The sequence below is a fragment of the Peromyscus leucopus genome, chromosome 15 (assembly GCF_004664715.2).
Source record: "Peromyscus leucopus breed LL Stock chromosome 15, UCI_PerLeu_2.1, whole genome shotgun sequence".
NCBI classification, from domain to species: Eukaryota; Metazoa; Chordata; class Mammalia; order Rodentia; family Cricetidae; genus Peromyscus; species Peromyscus leucopus.
In genome coordinates, this window is record NC_051076.1 from 50,301,387 (window position 1) to 50,314,608 (window position 13,222).

The 13,222-nt window shown below is 38.0% G+C and overlaps 1 protein-coding gene across 3 annotated transcripts in view; it reads left to right on the forward strand.

Annotated features, from left to right (window-relative positions):
• The window catches only part of Nek7 (NIMA related kinase 7), a 137,690-nt gene that overhangs the window by 98,085 nt on the left and 26,383 nt on the right, over positions 1–13,222 (forward strand). For all 3 annotated transcript variants that reach the window (XM_028889871.2, XM_028889870.2, XM_037211363.1), the window contains 2 exons: positions 8,949–9,057; positions 9,928–10,035. In XM_028889871.2, coding sequence (XP_028745704.1) covers positions 8,949–9,057; positions 9,928–10,035 — 217 coding nt within the window. The remainder of the gene's footprint in view (positions 1–8,948; positions 9,058–9,927; positions 10,036–13,222) is intronic.

The following is a 13,222-nucleotide window of genomic DNA, read 5'->3' on the forward strand; positions in this document are numbered from 1 at the left end:
TCCTCAAGACTTTCCCTTGACCTCAAAGGGGCTTTTATGTATAGATGTCTTTGGACATACACATTTATTCCCCTGGAGACCATTCTTCCCAGCTTTTAGTAATGTAATTCCATAGTAATTTTGCGTGATTATTTTATTGATATTTTCATTTGCCCAAGACTTAATCCCTCTTGAACAGAGACTATATCCTCTTTCTTCACTAGGCTGTCCTCTGTTAGGGAGGTGCCTGGAGCTCCACATCGCATATAACAATTGGCTCTGTTATCTTGGCTACGCTTCCCTGTTCCCAGGGCCAGTACACACCATGGGTGACAGTCTCCTCCTACTTTATACCTTGATCTCTTCCAGACTTGTTCCATTAGTGAGTGACATGCTGGCGTGAGAAAAGGGGGTCTTCTGCTGCAGCAGTTGCAGAAGAGGACATGGGTGAAGGGTCCGAAAATTCTGGAGTTGTTTTCTAAACGCCCCAATTTTATAAGCATGTGAAAGGATACTGAAATAGGGTCTTCTTTTTTGAAAGAACATGATAGTGGCTTAAAGCTTCATCAAGGGAAACAGTGAAGGCTCGCATTGTGTGAGGAATGTTCTCAAATCACCATGCAGTACCACAGTGTGCTCCACTCTCTCAAGTCTTCAGCCTAATTGGGTTAGAAACGGACGTATAGCTCCTGGTCTTTATTCCAGAGATGAACCTCTGGATAGCATTGCATCAAAGATTCTTGCAAGTAAATAATTAATTGGTGTAGAGCAGACTGACAAATATAATTAAGCAATTTATAGTTGAAATATTCAGTCTTTCTCTAATTAGTGACAAAGGAATACCTGAGGCTGTGGTCAGATGAAATACTTCCCAGATGAGTTGGAGGATAAAAGGAAGGCTGGGATTTTTTTCATCATAGATTTCTTCATTAACAGTAACCACAACTCTCAAATAAATTGGTCTTAGAAAAAATTTGAGTTCAGTTAAGTCATGTTGTTGGTCTATATTTTCTCTGTTTTGGAGAGAATGGAACTCTTGGGTACTCCATTGCATGGTGAGCCCTTATTTCAGGAAATAATGTCAGGAAATATGTTTATTCAGACTCCGGTATAAAGGGATAAGACTAATCTAGATATCTGAACAAGAATTTTGTTTATTTCTGCTTATCAATGGTATCACAATACTTTTTAAATTTTCAGAGCCCCTTTTGCAAAATATACTTCATTCATTGAATTAATATCAATACAAATAATAATTTATAGTGTATATATGAAAGTTAATTTGATAGAAAAATGTAAGTTATATTTATATTTTTAAAACATGTATTTTGTTAAAATTTCAGTACAACAAAATATACCTTATGTAATGAATATCTTTAGGGGATGCTCAGAAGTCTACTAACAAATGTCTTACCACAACACTATGACTAGGAATGAGATGAATTTGTTTTTAACAGAATATTTTCAGTAAAATATGCAATGCACATAATTCAAATGAATACCTTTAAAAAAAAAACTGGAGTATGTCATTATTCCAACCAATTAATTAAGGCTCTTTCCTTATTTCTAATGCATTTAGACACAGATTGTCTTCTTGGATCGTTCACTTTGTATTTGTACTGTTTCCATTTGTGAGTCTTTCCCTTTGCATATATGTGTCATGTACGCTCCCTGACTGGGAGATAATTTAGTTCCTTGTAGCCATATGATTACTGTCACTACTGCCACCGCACAGCCAATCCTTAGTTGCATAGGATCCACCCCCCCAGCTTTCTCCTGTCACATGACCTTGCACTGGCTAGACTGGAAGAGCCTTTCTGGTTTTGAGTCTGACTTTTTAGAAGGGCTCACCAGATTATGCAAAGCCAGCCCAAAATAATGTCCCTTTGGGTTGCCCCAAAATCAGCTGGCTGGGAAGCTTAATTACATCTGCAAAAAGTAATTCTGTCATATAATAATATAATCTGGGAACAATATTTCTTTTTCTTCTTTTATTCATTTAAGATGTTTTTTTAAATAATAGTTTGATTTATTATTTGAAAATTTTATACACATATACAAATATTTTTAGCTCGTCCACCTCCTATTCCATCCTTTCCACTCCCCCAGACCTACCAAACCATCGTCCTAACTTCATGTCTTCTTTTATTATTCATTGTATTCAAAGCCCCAGTTGCAGTTAGTGTTAGCTTTGTGCAGATGAGTGTGGACTGTGCATTACAACGGGAACAACCTGTCAGCAGCCCCAGCATCTAAGTAGCCCAAGCTGCCCTTGAACTCTCTAGCCTGCCTCCCACTTCCTAAACCCTGGGATTATGGGTACCACCAGACCCAGTTCAGGAATAAGTGTCAAGGGGAGAGGATTATATACAAGGTGTTGGGAATTTGTAAATAAATCTTACAATTCACCTTATCACAAACTGACAAGTTAGGTGGACTATCAGCCTTGTTTTGAGGTAACTGTTATCTTCAACGATTGAAAGTTAGAAAGTGTGTTTACTTACTTGGTTGTTACTGGTTTCCATTCAGACACATGTTTAGTTTACTTATCTAAATGTAAAGGTGGGGTTGGAAATGAGATCATTTTGAAATGTCTTTTGTACTCTTGACCTTTGCATACTTAAAGCCATAAATTCCTCCCAGTAGCATTGTCTCTCTTGGATAGGGCTCATTTATTGTATATACCAGGACAGCCACACTTCCCATTTCAGCCTCTTGCTGAGGTTGTAGCCTGTTGCTGGAGGGCTTCTCTCCAGGTTCCATCAAGCCCCACAGTCCCACAATCCACGTATAAAATAATCACTCAGACGCTTATATCACTTACAAACTGTATGGCCGTGGCAGGCTTCTTGCTAACTGTTCTTTTATCTTAAATTAACCCATTTCTATAAATCTATACCTTGCCACGTGGCTGGTGGCTTACCAGCGTCTTTACATGCTCTTCTCCTGGCGGTGGCTGCAGTGTCTCTCCCCCCTTCTTCCTGTTTCCCCAATTCTCCTCTCTCTTTGTCCCGCCTATACTTCCTGTCTGGTCACCGGCCATCAGTGTTTTATTTATATAGAGATATCCACAGCAGTAGCCCTTACCAGACAACCAAGCCTTGCCGGTGATCCCAATCTTACAATAACTGTATACACCTGTGCATATATCTTATAAATTTGCACATACAGTATGCTGCGCAGGGACTTTATAGAGCAGTGTTACATGTGAAATATCCTGTATATTTTCTTCTATAATTGTGTAGTTTGAGAGCAAAATGGTACAGAACTTAAGAATTCCCTTACATTGGAAATGATAGGCCAAAAAGACTGGTATGTAGTCTGTGAGATAACTAAAAGGTGATGTGTAAAATCTGCACTGTGTGTCCTTGGGAAAGTGAGTAGATGATTTTCCAAGTTCATAGCTCCTAACGTTGGAAGGTATTGATAGCACTGGTCCAGAGCTGCTTTTGCAAACTACCGAGTACATCTCTGTAAGACCGCTGGAGAAGAGCTGGGGGTGACAGACTCAGGCTCTTCTATGGGAAGCTCCTCAGATGGTTTTACTTAGGTTTGTGTGGACTTGACATCTTATGTCTCTCTTGTGTTTTCTTTATTCATATAAAAATTAAAACAGTTCACAAAAAAATTAACACTCCTGTCTGGTCTACTAATATAACAGAGACAAATATTTTTTTTTTTTTATTTTTGTGGTATCTATGTCATCCTGAAGATTAACTTTTTCCTTTTCTTTTTTTAAAATTTGAATTATAATTTATCTAGAGATAGGGTTTCCTGTGGCTTAGGCTGGTACCAAACTGGCCCTGTAACTGGGAGATGATCTTGAATTCCTGATCCTCCTGGCTCTACTTCCCAATGGCTGGCATTATAGATGTGTGCCACCATGCCCGATTTCTGCATAGAACACTCTCAGCAGGATAGAGAACCTTGGAACTGCTTGGAAGCCTTTTTTAACTGATTTAGTAACAGGACCCCTCTAAGAGTTACTTATCTGCAATGCAGCAGTCATTCCTTGTATTATTATGTTTTCAAATTAATTTACTGATTTTTCTTTCTTAAAAATATCCGGAATAAATTTTCCTGGTGCTGATATACTCGTGTTTAGAAGACACCGTATAGGTGAAAGAACATGGGGACTTGGTTGGAAAATATTTTGTCCAAGTGAGTAAAGTGAGATGCCAGTGGGGTATGTTCGGTGACCTCCTACTGGCCAGGCCCATTATGCTTTACGTCTTGGAAATCAATTTGAAGTATCTGAGCCTTTTCCTGACCACCACAAATGAAAGTCTTCACACACTGCAAATTAATGTACTGCTGAAATTCCAATTGGTAGGTGTTTTACCCATGAAGTTCTCCCATACCTGTGTATAACAATAGTTGTATATCTGACTCTGTCAGTTCCTCATATGTTCAGAAGAAATGTTTCCTTAGAAAAATTAATATATCATCAGAATTGCACAGAACAAGCCAGTTACACTTTCAGAAGCAATTTGTCTTTTCTGTAGCCAGTCTCTGCCTTCAATTCTTTGCAATAATAACTATAAAATGTCATTTTAGAAAAAGAAATGCATTATAATTACAAAGGTGTTTGGAGATATAACATCCCTGTTGATGGTAAATATTTGACCTAATTGCAAGGTCCCAGGAGAGGACTCTACCTGCCATCACCTCACATGAGACCATGTATATATTAAGTGAACCTGTTAGGATTTCTGGGCCTGTCTGTTGCTTTATAACTAACAGAAATTTGAAGGATATGACAGACCTGTAAACTTACTGTTTTTAAGTGTGAAAATGTGCCAAATAGATATTTATATGTTATTTGCTACTGAAATTGTTGACCCACAGATAGTATATAGAGGTGACAGGGCCTTTGTAGATCATGTCCAAATTCTGTTTAATGTATCAAGGAAACAGACCAACATTGTTGAGTGACTTGTTTAAGGTGGTATGTCTAGTTATGGTCAAACTCATAATCAATTCTGTGTTGAGACAGGTATGCATTGTTAGAGGCACATTTAAACATTTGACAGTTCCAAGTAGGAAGTGCTTCCTATGTTTAACATAGATTACTTCCTGCTGTTGATTTTTCTATTTAACTACCGTAGTACATTTCTAAAAGTTGATTTACGTAGATTCCAATGAGCAGCTACATAATTGTGGAGCCCTTTGTCAAAACAATTGAGACACTTTGAGGTGACAGTAAGGGGTTCCTAAACCAAGTGGCTGATGTAGGACCAGCACGGCTGCATGCCCATGGTGCTGTCTCTGAGAACCCCAAAAGTTTCCCTGCAAAGTTTTTGCTTTGTGAAGATTAACGTACATCACTAACTACAGGCTTAATTTTTTTTTAATATGCTGTGAATATTAGTGCCTGTTACAAGTCAGGATTATTTTTTTCTCTGTTAGTGAATGCATGCTGAATAATTGCACTGAAGCTTTTTCAGAAATTTCTTGAAGATGCTAGAGATGCACCCTGAGAAATGAGCAGCATACCTGGGGCTCTCGTGTCTAGAGTGCAGGAGCTGAGGTTCCTCTGAGTTCAAAGGATAGTATTAGCTACCCAGGGCCCACTCTCTTTGTGGATTTGGTGTTGAGCATTCAATTTATAGGATACTTTACAATAAAAACAAAGGTGTCCATTAAGGTATATTTTCTTAGAATCTGAATGGAGGCTGCTTGTATCCACTTGTCTTTCATAGCAGTAAAAATCACTTCGGTGGTAATGCAAATGTGTTTTACCAGGTCAATTGACTTCACCTCAGTGAGATATTAGTAAATATATATATATACTCAGTGAAACAATAGTGTAATCTCATGTTTATGCTTAAGCTTATAACTTACTTAGCTTTTTGTTATATCTAGTATTTCCATTGAATTAAAATCTAATGTGTATATGAGTCCTGTCAATGGTGGTAGAATATAAATACAATATTTCAAGGTGAGCCTTCTTTATAAAAACACTACACCCAAAACAAAAATTATGTCCAAGTGATCCATTAAACTTGAGGGGCAACTTTCGTCCACAGGCTTTTACATAATTTATTTTGGAGTTAAAGACATTTTATCTCATAACATGAATACAGTAAAAATACCACAACACGCAATCTTTCATGTAAATATTTTCATTGATACTAATCTTTAGAAACTTTCCGTGTGTTAATTGTTGTCTATGCATGTTTACATCTTACACATTTGCATTAGATGTTTTATATTACAGAATTAAGTATTATTAAAAGGCTATCTAGCCTTCAGAAAGTAGGACTTTTGAAAGTGATGTTATCCTGCTAGCACATTACCTTTTGAAAGAGGCATGCGCATTTGAGTAAGCTGAGTACTGCTGATGTTAACCTTCCAGTATGAAAAGTCAGTCAGGTTTCCTTGCTTTCCTCTGCCCCCTCTTTTAGGAGGCAGGCAACAGTGCCACCATGAGAACGGACAGGCTTTCGACATCACAACTATTGGCTTCCTCAACTAGCAAAAGCCCTGCATTTAAAGAATAGTTGACAAGCTCAGGCATTTAAATAGATGTTTCAGAAATTGAGCAATATCAGTAGTCTAATCAGACTTTATCGTCTGATAGTCAAATTTATGCTATTCTTTAGTGACCTTTAGTAAGATACCTAAGCCTTGCCAGGTCATTCTGTATGGGTAACATGAGATGAACATCAGCTCATTTTCATCATTTTTAATTTGTTATAAGAAACAGTGTCAGAGAAGAATATAAAAACGTGGAAACAGGTCTTCTCAGCCTGTGTACATGCTCCCTAATGCACATTTTGTGGCCAGTGTTTTCCAGTCCCTTTTATATTTTGTCTTTTAATAATGAGACTAAAAATAAACACACAGACACAGACACACACACACAACAACAACAACAATTAAAGAAATAGAGGCCATGAATTTGAAAAAAAGCAAGGGATGGGGAGGTTACATGGGAGGGCTTGAGGGAGGAAAGGGAATGGGGAAATGATGTAATTATATTACAGTCTCAATTTCTTGAATATTTAAAATAATAAACCGCTCAGTTGATTATGGTTATGATGAGTTTAGACTCTGTGCTAAAACATTCAGTTTTTTTCCATGTTCTGATGGCTACATGTTACAGTATATTTATTTTTGAATGAAAAGAGACCCAGTGCCCATCTTTCTGTTGGCATCAAACAGTCCTCTGATATGTTAATGTGGCATTGGGGGAGCACGTTGCACAGGCTTGATTTGGATGCATTCCAAGTCTCCAGGAAAACGATGTGGAAAGAACTGAATTTTCAGCATTGTCCCTGTCTGGTGAAAACTGATATTGACACAGTCTGCCATCAAAGAAAACCCTCATATTGGAGCACAATATGAGCATTTTTCAATGTTTAGCAAGACTGTGGTGTATTTTGGTGGTCACCTGGTCATTTAGAATAAGGTTACTGATTTAATTGCTAATGACATTGCAAAATAATTGATTTTCAAATGTGTTCTATGGGAAAGATTAGCCTAGTATTCTTACAGTTTTTTAAGACTGTTTTGCTGTAGCAAGTGGGCACAATGGAGTGGGGGGCATCAATTTGTTGCCTATGGAGAAGGGTCCCAGTGGTTTTCTTATAGCTCTGCCTTTTCAACTGGTCCTTCGCTGGCCACAGGTGTGAATCGTAAGGGCTAGTTTCTTCACTTTCTCAAATGTAGTTTCTTTGTATTAAATACCAAAAAAAACTAATTGGTTGAACTTTTCCAAATGTGGGTTTCAAATACAGTAAGGAACGGGTTTAAAATCTGACATGTTGGTAAGTACATACATATATATGCACTTCACACAGTTAAAATTGTCTGAAAGCTTTGCAGCAAAAGCTATTTAAAGGCACTATTTCTTCATGTGGGTAATGTATAAATACCGTTCCGTAAGAAACCCGCTGCACTTTTGTTTTGAAAACATGGTGTTTGTATGCAGACTATCCAGTGGGGCCGAGAGCTTGGTGCTTGGTATGCGACAGTCCTCGTCTCCTAACAGATTTAATAGAGGAAAGTGGGCGGAACTCTGTAGCTGTGGCTTGCAATTGTTCTAGCAACTTCCCTGTTAGTCTATGGCCCACTGTCTCCTACACAGCCTGCTGGTGCTCTGAGCATTTCTCTCAGTTTTCCTCTATGAGTCTGACTCTCCAGAGTGTAGTTTCATTCAAAGGACGGGTTTGCCTTTTAATGTGCAGGTGGATAGACTCATGAAAACTTTTTAGAGAAATACCTTTACTTAATTTTTAATAAATTACAGTGTTTCAAGCTGCCAGTGTAGCTCAATATTTAAAAGGAATTCTAGAGTGAAGATATCTGCCTGAAGCAGACCAGTCCTTTGTTTTTTCCATTCTTGTTGTTGATTTTAAAGACAAAGTCTTACATTCCAGGCTGGTTTCAAACTCCCTATCTGCCTGAGGATGATCTTGCACTTCTGATCCCTGGCGCCCACCTCCCAAATGCCGGGTTTACACTTCTCATCTCCTGCTTCTGTCTCTCAAGTGCTGAGATTTGCAACACCACACTTAGTTTTTGTGGTGCTGGGGATGAAACCTGGGGCTTCATGCATGCTGGACATATACTCTATTAGCTGAGCCACAGAGCCAGTAAGAATTGTCTTTTAATGAGTCTAATTACTTTACTATTTCTTCATTTTTAAAAACTGTAGCTTCTCTTGAGATGAAATTTGAGATACATCATTTTGTATAGATGTATTCTTTTTTTTTCAAGTAGTTGGGCATTACAGAGATGTAGTGTTCCATGGCTTCTGTTAACCTTAAGCAGGAAGAAATGTAAGCTATTCTGTCAAGTGAAATTCCTGGAGTCATTTCAGTATAGGAAATCATACTTTTTCAAAATTAATAATGGGGAGATAAAAGTTGATATTTTTTCTGACTTACTGATTCTGAATGCTGGAATTCAACTTTAAGAAGTCTGAATTCTCATCATCATTATTCTTTTACTATTTTAAACAGCATTTTAAGAAGCAAAAGAGGCTAATTCCTGAAAGAACTGTTTGGAAATACTTCGTTCAGCTCTGCAGTGCACTGGAGCACATGCACTCTCGAAGAGTCATGCATAGAGGTAAGAAGAGCACTAGGAAACGGTAGCATCATTGTAAATAATATAAGCCATCAAGCAATTTAAAATAGCTTCCATTTAACCCACTGCATTACCCTTTTTGGGATAGTTTATGTCCAAATTATAGTTTATTAGGATTATAAGCCTATAAGTAAAGCCCTACTTGATTATAAATAAGAATGAAAACTATGCTTTTGCTTGGCTTCCCTGAACGTCTTGCCGGTTCTCTTGGTAGAGAAAGTTCAGCTGTGGGAAAGCAGTTGAACATGCATAAGGAAGAGGGTTGGCCATCTTCTTCAGATGAGCAGTGTACTTTGACTACACAGACAGTGTTCTTCTTCGGCCTTGGTCCTTATGTGTTGTTGATTACCATTCGGCTTGTTGGGCAGGGACAGTCACTAGTGGCTGGTCCACTGACTTGGGGATGTAAAAATTTCTGAAGCAATTTATTTAAGGAATTATGATTTCTAAAACCATCTACTAAATACAGTGTGCACAGTGTTGCTAAGCTACGACTTTATAACTGATGCAAATACATGAATTAATCTTCAGTAGCATGTTGTTTAAAATTGTTATAAAGGGGGCATACATTTATTTTGTGTCTTAAATTCTTTGGCAATGGAAGACAAAAGTATTTGACATGGATATTAGCAGTCATAATCAGGGTGTATTGAGGATTCTCATAGGACTGGAAAATTTGAATTATATGAAAAGTGTTCAAAATATAGTGAGTGGTTCACAGTTCAGACTTTCATATTTAATATACATTTTGATTTCTTCGAAATATAAAAATATATTCTTCCAGACATAAAATTTCCTTCCAAATGCCCAAAGTTACATCATCTTTCACCTGATCCCTTCATTTATTCACAGATATAAAGCCAGCCAATGTGTTCATTACAGCCACTGGGGTGGTAAAACTTGGAGATCTTGGACTTGGTCGGTTTTTCAGCTCAAAAACCACAGCTGCGCATTCTTTAGGTAAGAGACGAAGGACCATTTCAGCCAGTTACTTGTGTGTATGTGGTGGTCATGGTTCAAAACAGGTATGCCAGCTCTACCGCATCGATTGCATTCTTTATAAACTGTTCTAGAAATCAGCCGCTGCTGACAGGTGCCCACAGTTCCCTGTTACCTTTTACATGATGCGCGGATCTTCCTGTTTATTTGACCTCAAGCAGGCCCTGAGGTTTTTGTTGTTTGTGTTTTTTTTTTTTTTTTTTTTTTTTTTTTAAATAATGCTGATAAGCCTGGCTTTTACTGTTGCCATGGAGAGTGCCTTGTATCTTATTTGTAGTGATTGGAGATAACTTAATGAAGAAACTGTATTTTGGAAGAAGACTTCACTGAACATTTTTAAATGCCAGAGGTAACAATAATTCTTACATGTTTATTTATTCAAAGGACATGTGACTGTGATAACTAGGAGAGAAAACCAAAGATGATCCATAGCGAATGAGAAGAAAAAAAAAAAATCTCCCCTTATAGATTGGAAGAAATACCCTGCAGTTGACCATATTAGAGTTAACATTATTTTGATGTCCTTTGTACTTAAAATAGAATTGGTGCAACTGCAACATGGTATCAGCAGTGGGAAGAAAATTGTTTGGATCAGAAACAGTAGAAATTTCTAGAAGAAATGCTTTTTAAATTAAGTTATAAGTAGAGCATCTCAAGACTCTCCAGGTCCCATTTTTATCCTTATGCATGTAAGACACAGGAAATGGGGAATTCTGAAAGAATAATCAAAGCAAAAGTAAATTGGCCATAATTTAATCGTGTCTGTTTTTGCTGTTGCGATTTCCTTGGAAGCCACTAATTCTCTGACAGCAATATTTAGATGAGGGGCTTTTAAATGGACAGGGAGGAACAATGAGTTAAACTCGATAACCTGATAAACAAGCATCCAGATAACCAACCGGTTAGAGACTTTGAAAGGCTTTTATTCCTGGCTTTGTTCCTGAGAGTCTGTGTGCCTTTGAATCTGTCATCTATCATTTATTAATAGTTTGTGTCTCAAACAGAGTTTGGCTTGATGGAAAGTGTGGTGGAAAAGCTGACACTTCTCCCAAATTTCAGTTGTATTGGTTATGGGTCGCCTAAGATTCCACACCAAGGCCCTGTAACGTTTTTTTCCTTTTCACGTCACACAACTTCACTGCCTTTTCCAGGTACAAAACATTGATGTGAAATTTCGTAATAAATCAGTAAATTTGCATAACACTCTGATAAAGTTCTGTTTGAGAAGTTACAATTCTTGCAGTAAATGTGGTAGACCATTTCTAGGAAGAAGCCTTGGCACTTCGCAGTGGTAAAAAACACGGTCACTCTCTGCTGCTCAGCTGACTGGCATGTCATAGCAGCACCCTGTCATTAACTCACTTGAAACACTACCTTGTCATGGCACGTACATGCACACAGACTTCACACGCCTGTGCACACCTGTGTACTGTTTCATACTGTTTTGTAGCCACTCTTGAGTAGGCTGTAGTTACCCATTCCATGTTACTGACCTGATACATGACTTGAAATCCAGACTTGAATGATTTGAAGTGGACTCCATCTACTGCTTACTGCTTTCTCCAAAGCTCCTACATAAGGATTATAGGCCTATGTATGTCTCCAGACTTGGGTGATATGTCAGTCCAAATTATTTGATATGGAGAATAAAGTGAATTTTAATAGCTCTAAGAATTCAGTAGGGACTTATCACATCAGCTCCTTTAGGGTCGTGTTATGTATGCACACACCGAAGCCATGATTTCTGACCCTGAGTCACTTCTAAATTGCAGCCAGTGAGGAGGAAAAACTACGCACTTGGTGGTGAATCTGTAATGAATGAATTTTTTCAGTAATTTTCTTTTTCTTTCTGAGAAAAAAAAAACTCTCTTTTTAAGTTCTTTTATTCTTGATGTGCACAGTGAAGATTCTGATGGTGTGAAATTCATGTTTCCTAAGCAAAGTGCACTGAGTAGCGTGTTAAAGTTTGAACTCTAGCTTGTTAATGATCACTGGACCAAATAAAAAAATCATAAGTATCAAGTAAATGTCTCTGCTAACAAATATATATATATATGCATAATGTAGCAAGAATAGAGACACTGACAAACGTTTTGCTGTTGGCAGGTTGGCCCCACTTTTTACTTCTAGAGAATTATTACTTCATTATTGTTGCACATACTGATTCTTAGAAGAAGATTTAGTTGCCTCTAATATTTGAGGAAAAAAAATAAAAAGTAAATGAAAACATGGCCACCTGTACAAACTTATTTTGCTTATAGAAACATTCATTGTATATTGATGTACTTTCTGGTTTTACTGATAGTAAAGTCTTACATGGTTCATGCTTACAATAGGCCTAAATTTTAGTCAAACAGTAAATAAATAAGATGCTTAATGCAATTCATATTTTAAAAAAAAATGGGGGCCTAGGATTTAGCTAGTTGACAGAGTGCTCGTTCAGCATGTGCTCTGACGTGGATTCTATTCCCACCACCACATAAACTGTGGACAGTGCATGCTTGTAATGCCAGGATGTGGGAAGTGAAGGAGAGGATCAGAAATTAAGTTCTAACGTCCCTCTCTCATTATTGACTCTACTTTCCTCCCTTATTAAGTGTACCTCCCCTCCACTTTGTTCTGAGCATAAGAAACAGCATAGTATCCTAAATACTCCTGGAATTGTGTGATCACAGCCCTGGGGCACCTCTATCGCAGCCATTTGTTAACTCTTCTGGAACTCATGTTCTAGATTTACAACTTCAGGCTCCAGAACCAAGGCTGCAGTAGCACTCAGGTTGCCAGGGTAACCGCATGATTGGTACCAGTTGTGCATCTTGAGCATCCTGAACCAAGGCTGCAGGGATGCTTCACACTGGGGACAAGGGCTGCCAGAAACCTCAGTTTCATTCCTGGTCTGATTTTGAATTGACTTTTGGTTGTGCTTTCAGAAACCTTTTACTATTGCCCAAGCTTTCTTGGCCCCGACATTTAGCCTTGTGACCCCATATGGGGCTGCAACCCATAGTTTAAAGAATTGGACAAATCTTCATCTTTAGGTCACTTATCCAAAGCATAGAAGGCAGTAAGATGACGTGATGTACCTAGAAGAAGGTATGTGTTGTGGGGCGGGGGTGGGGAGGGGGTGTATTTAACAAGTGTGAAGTGG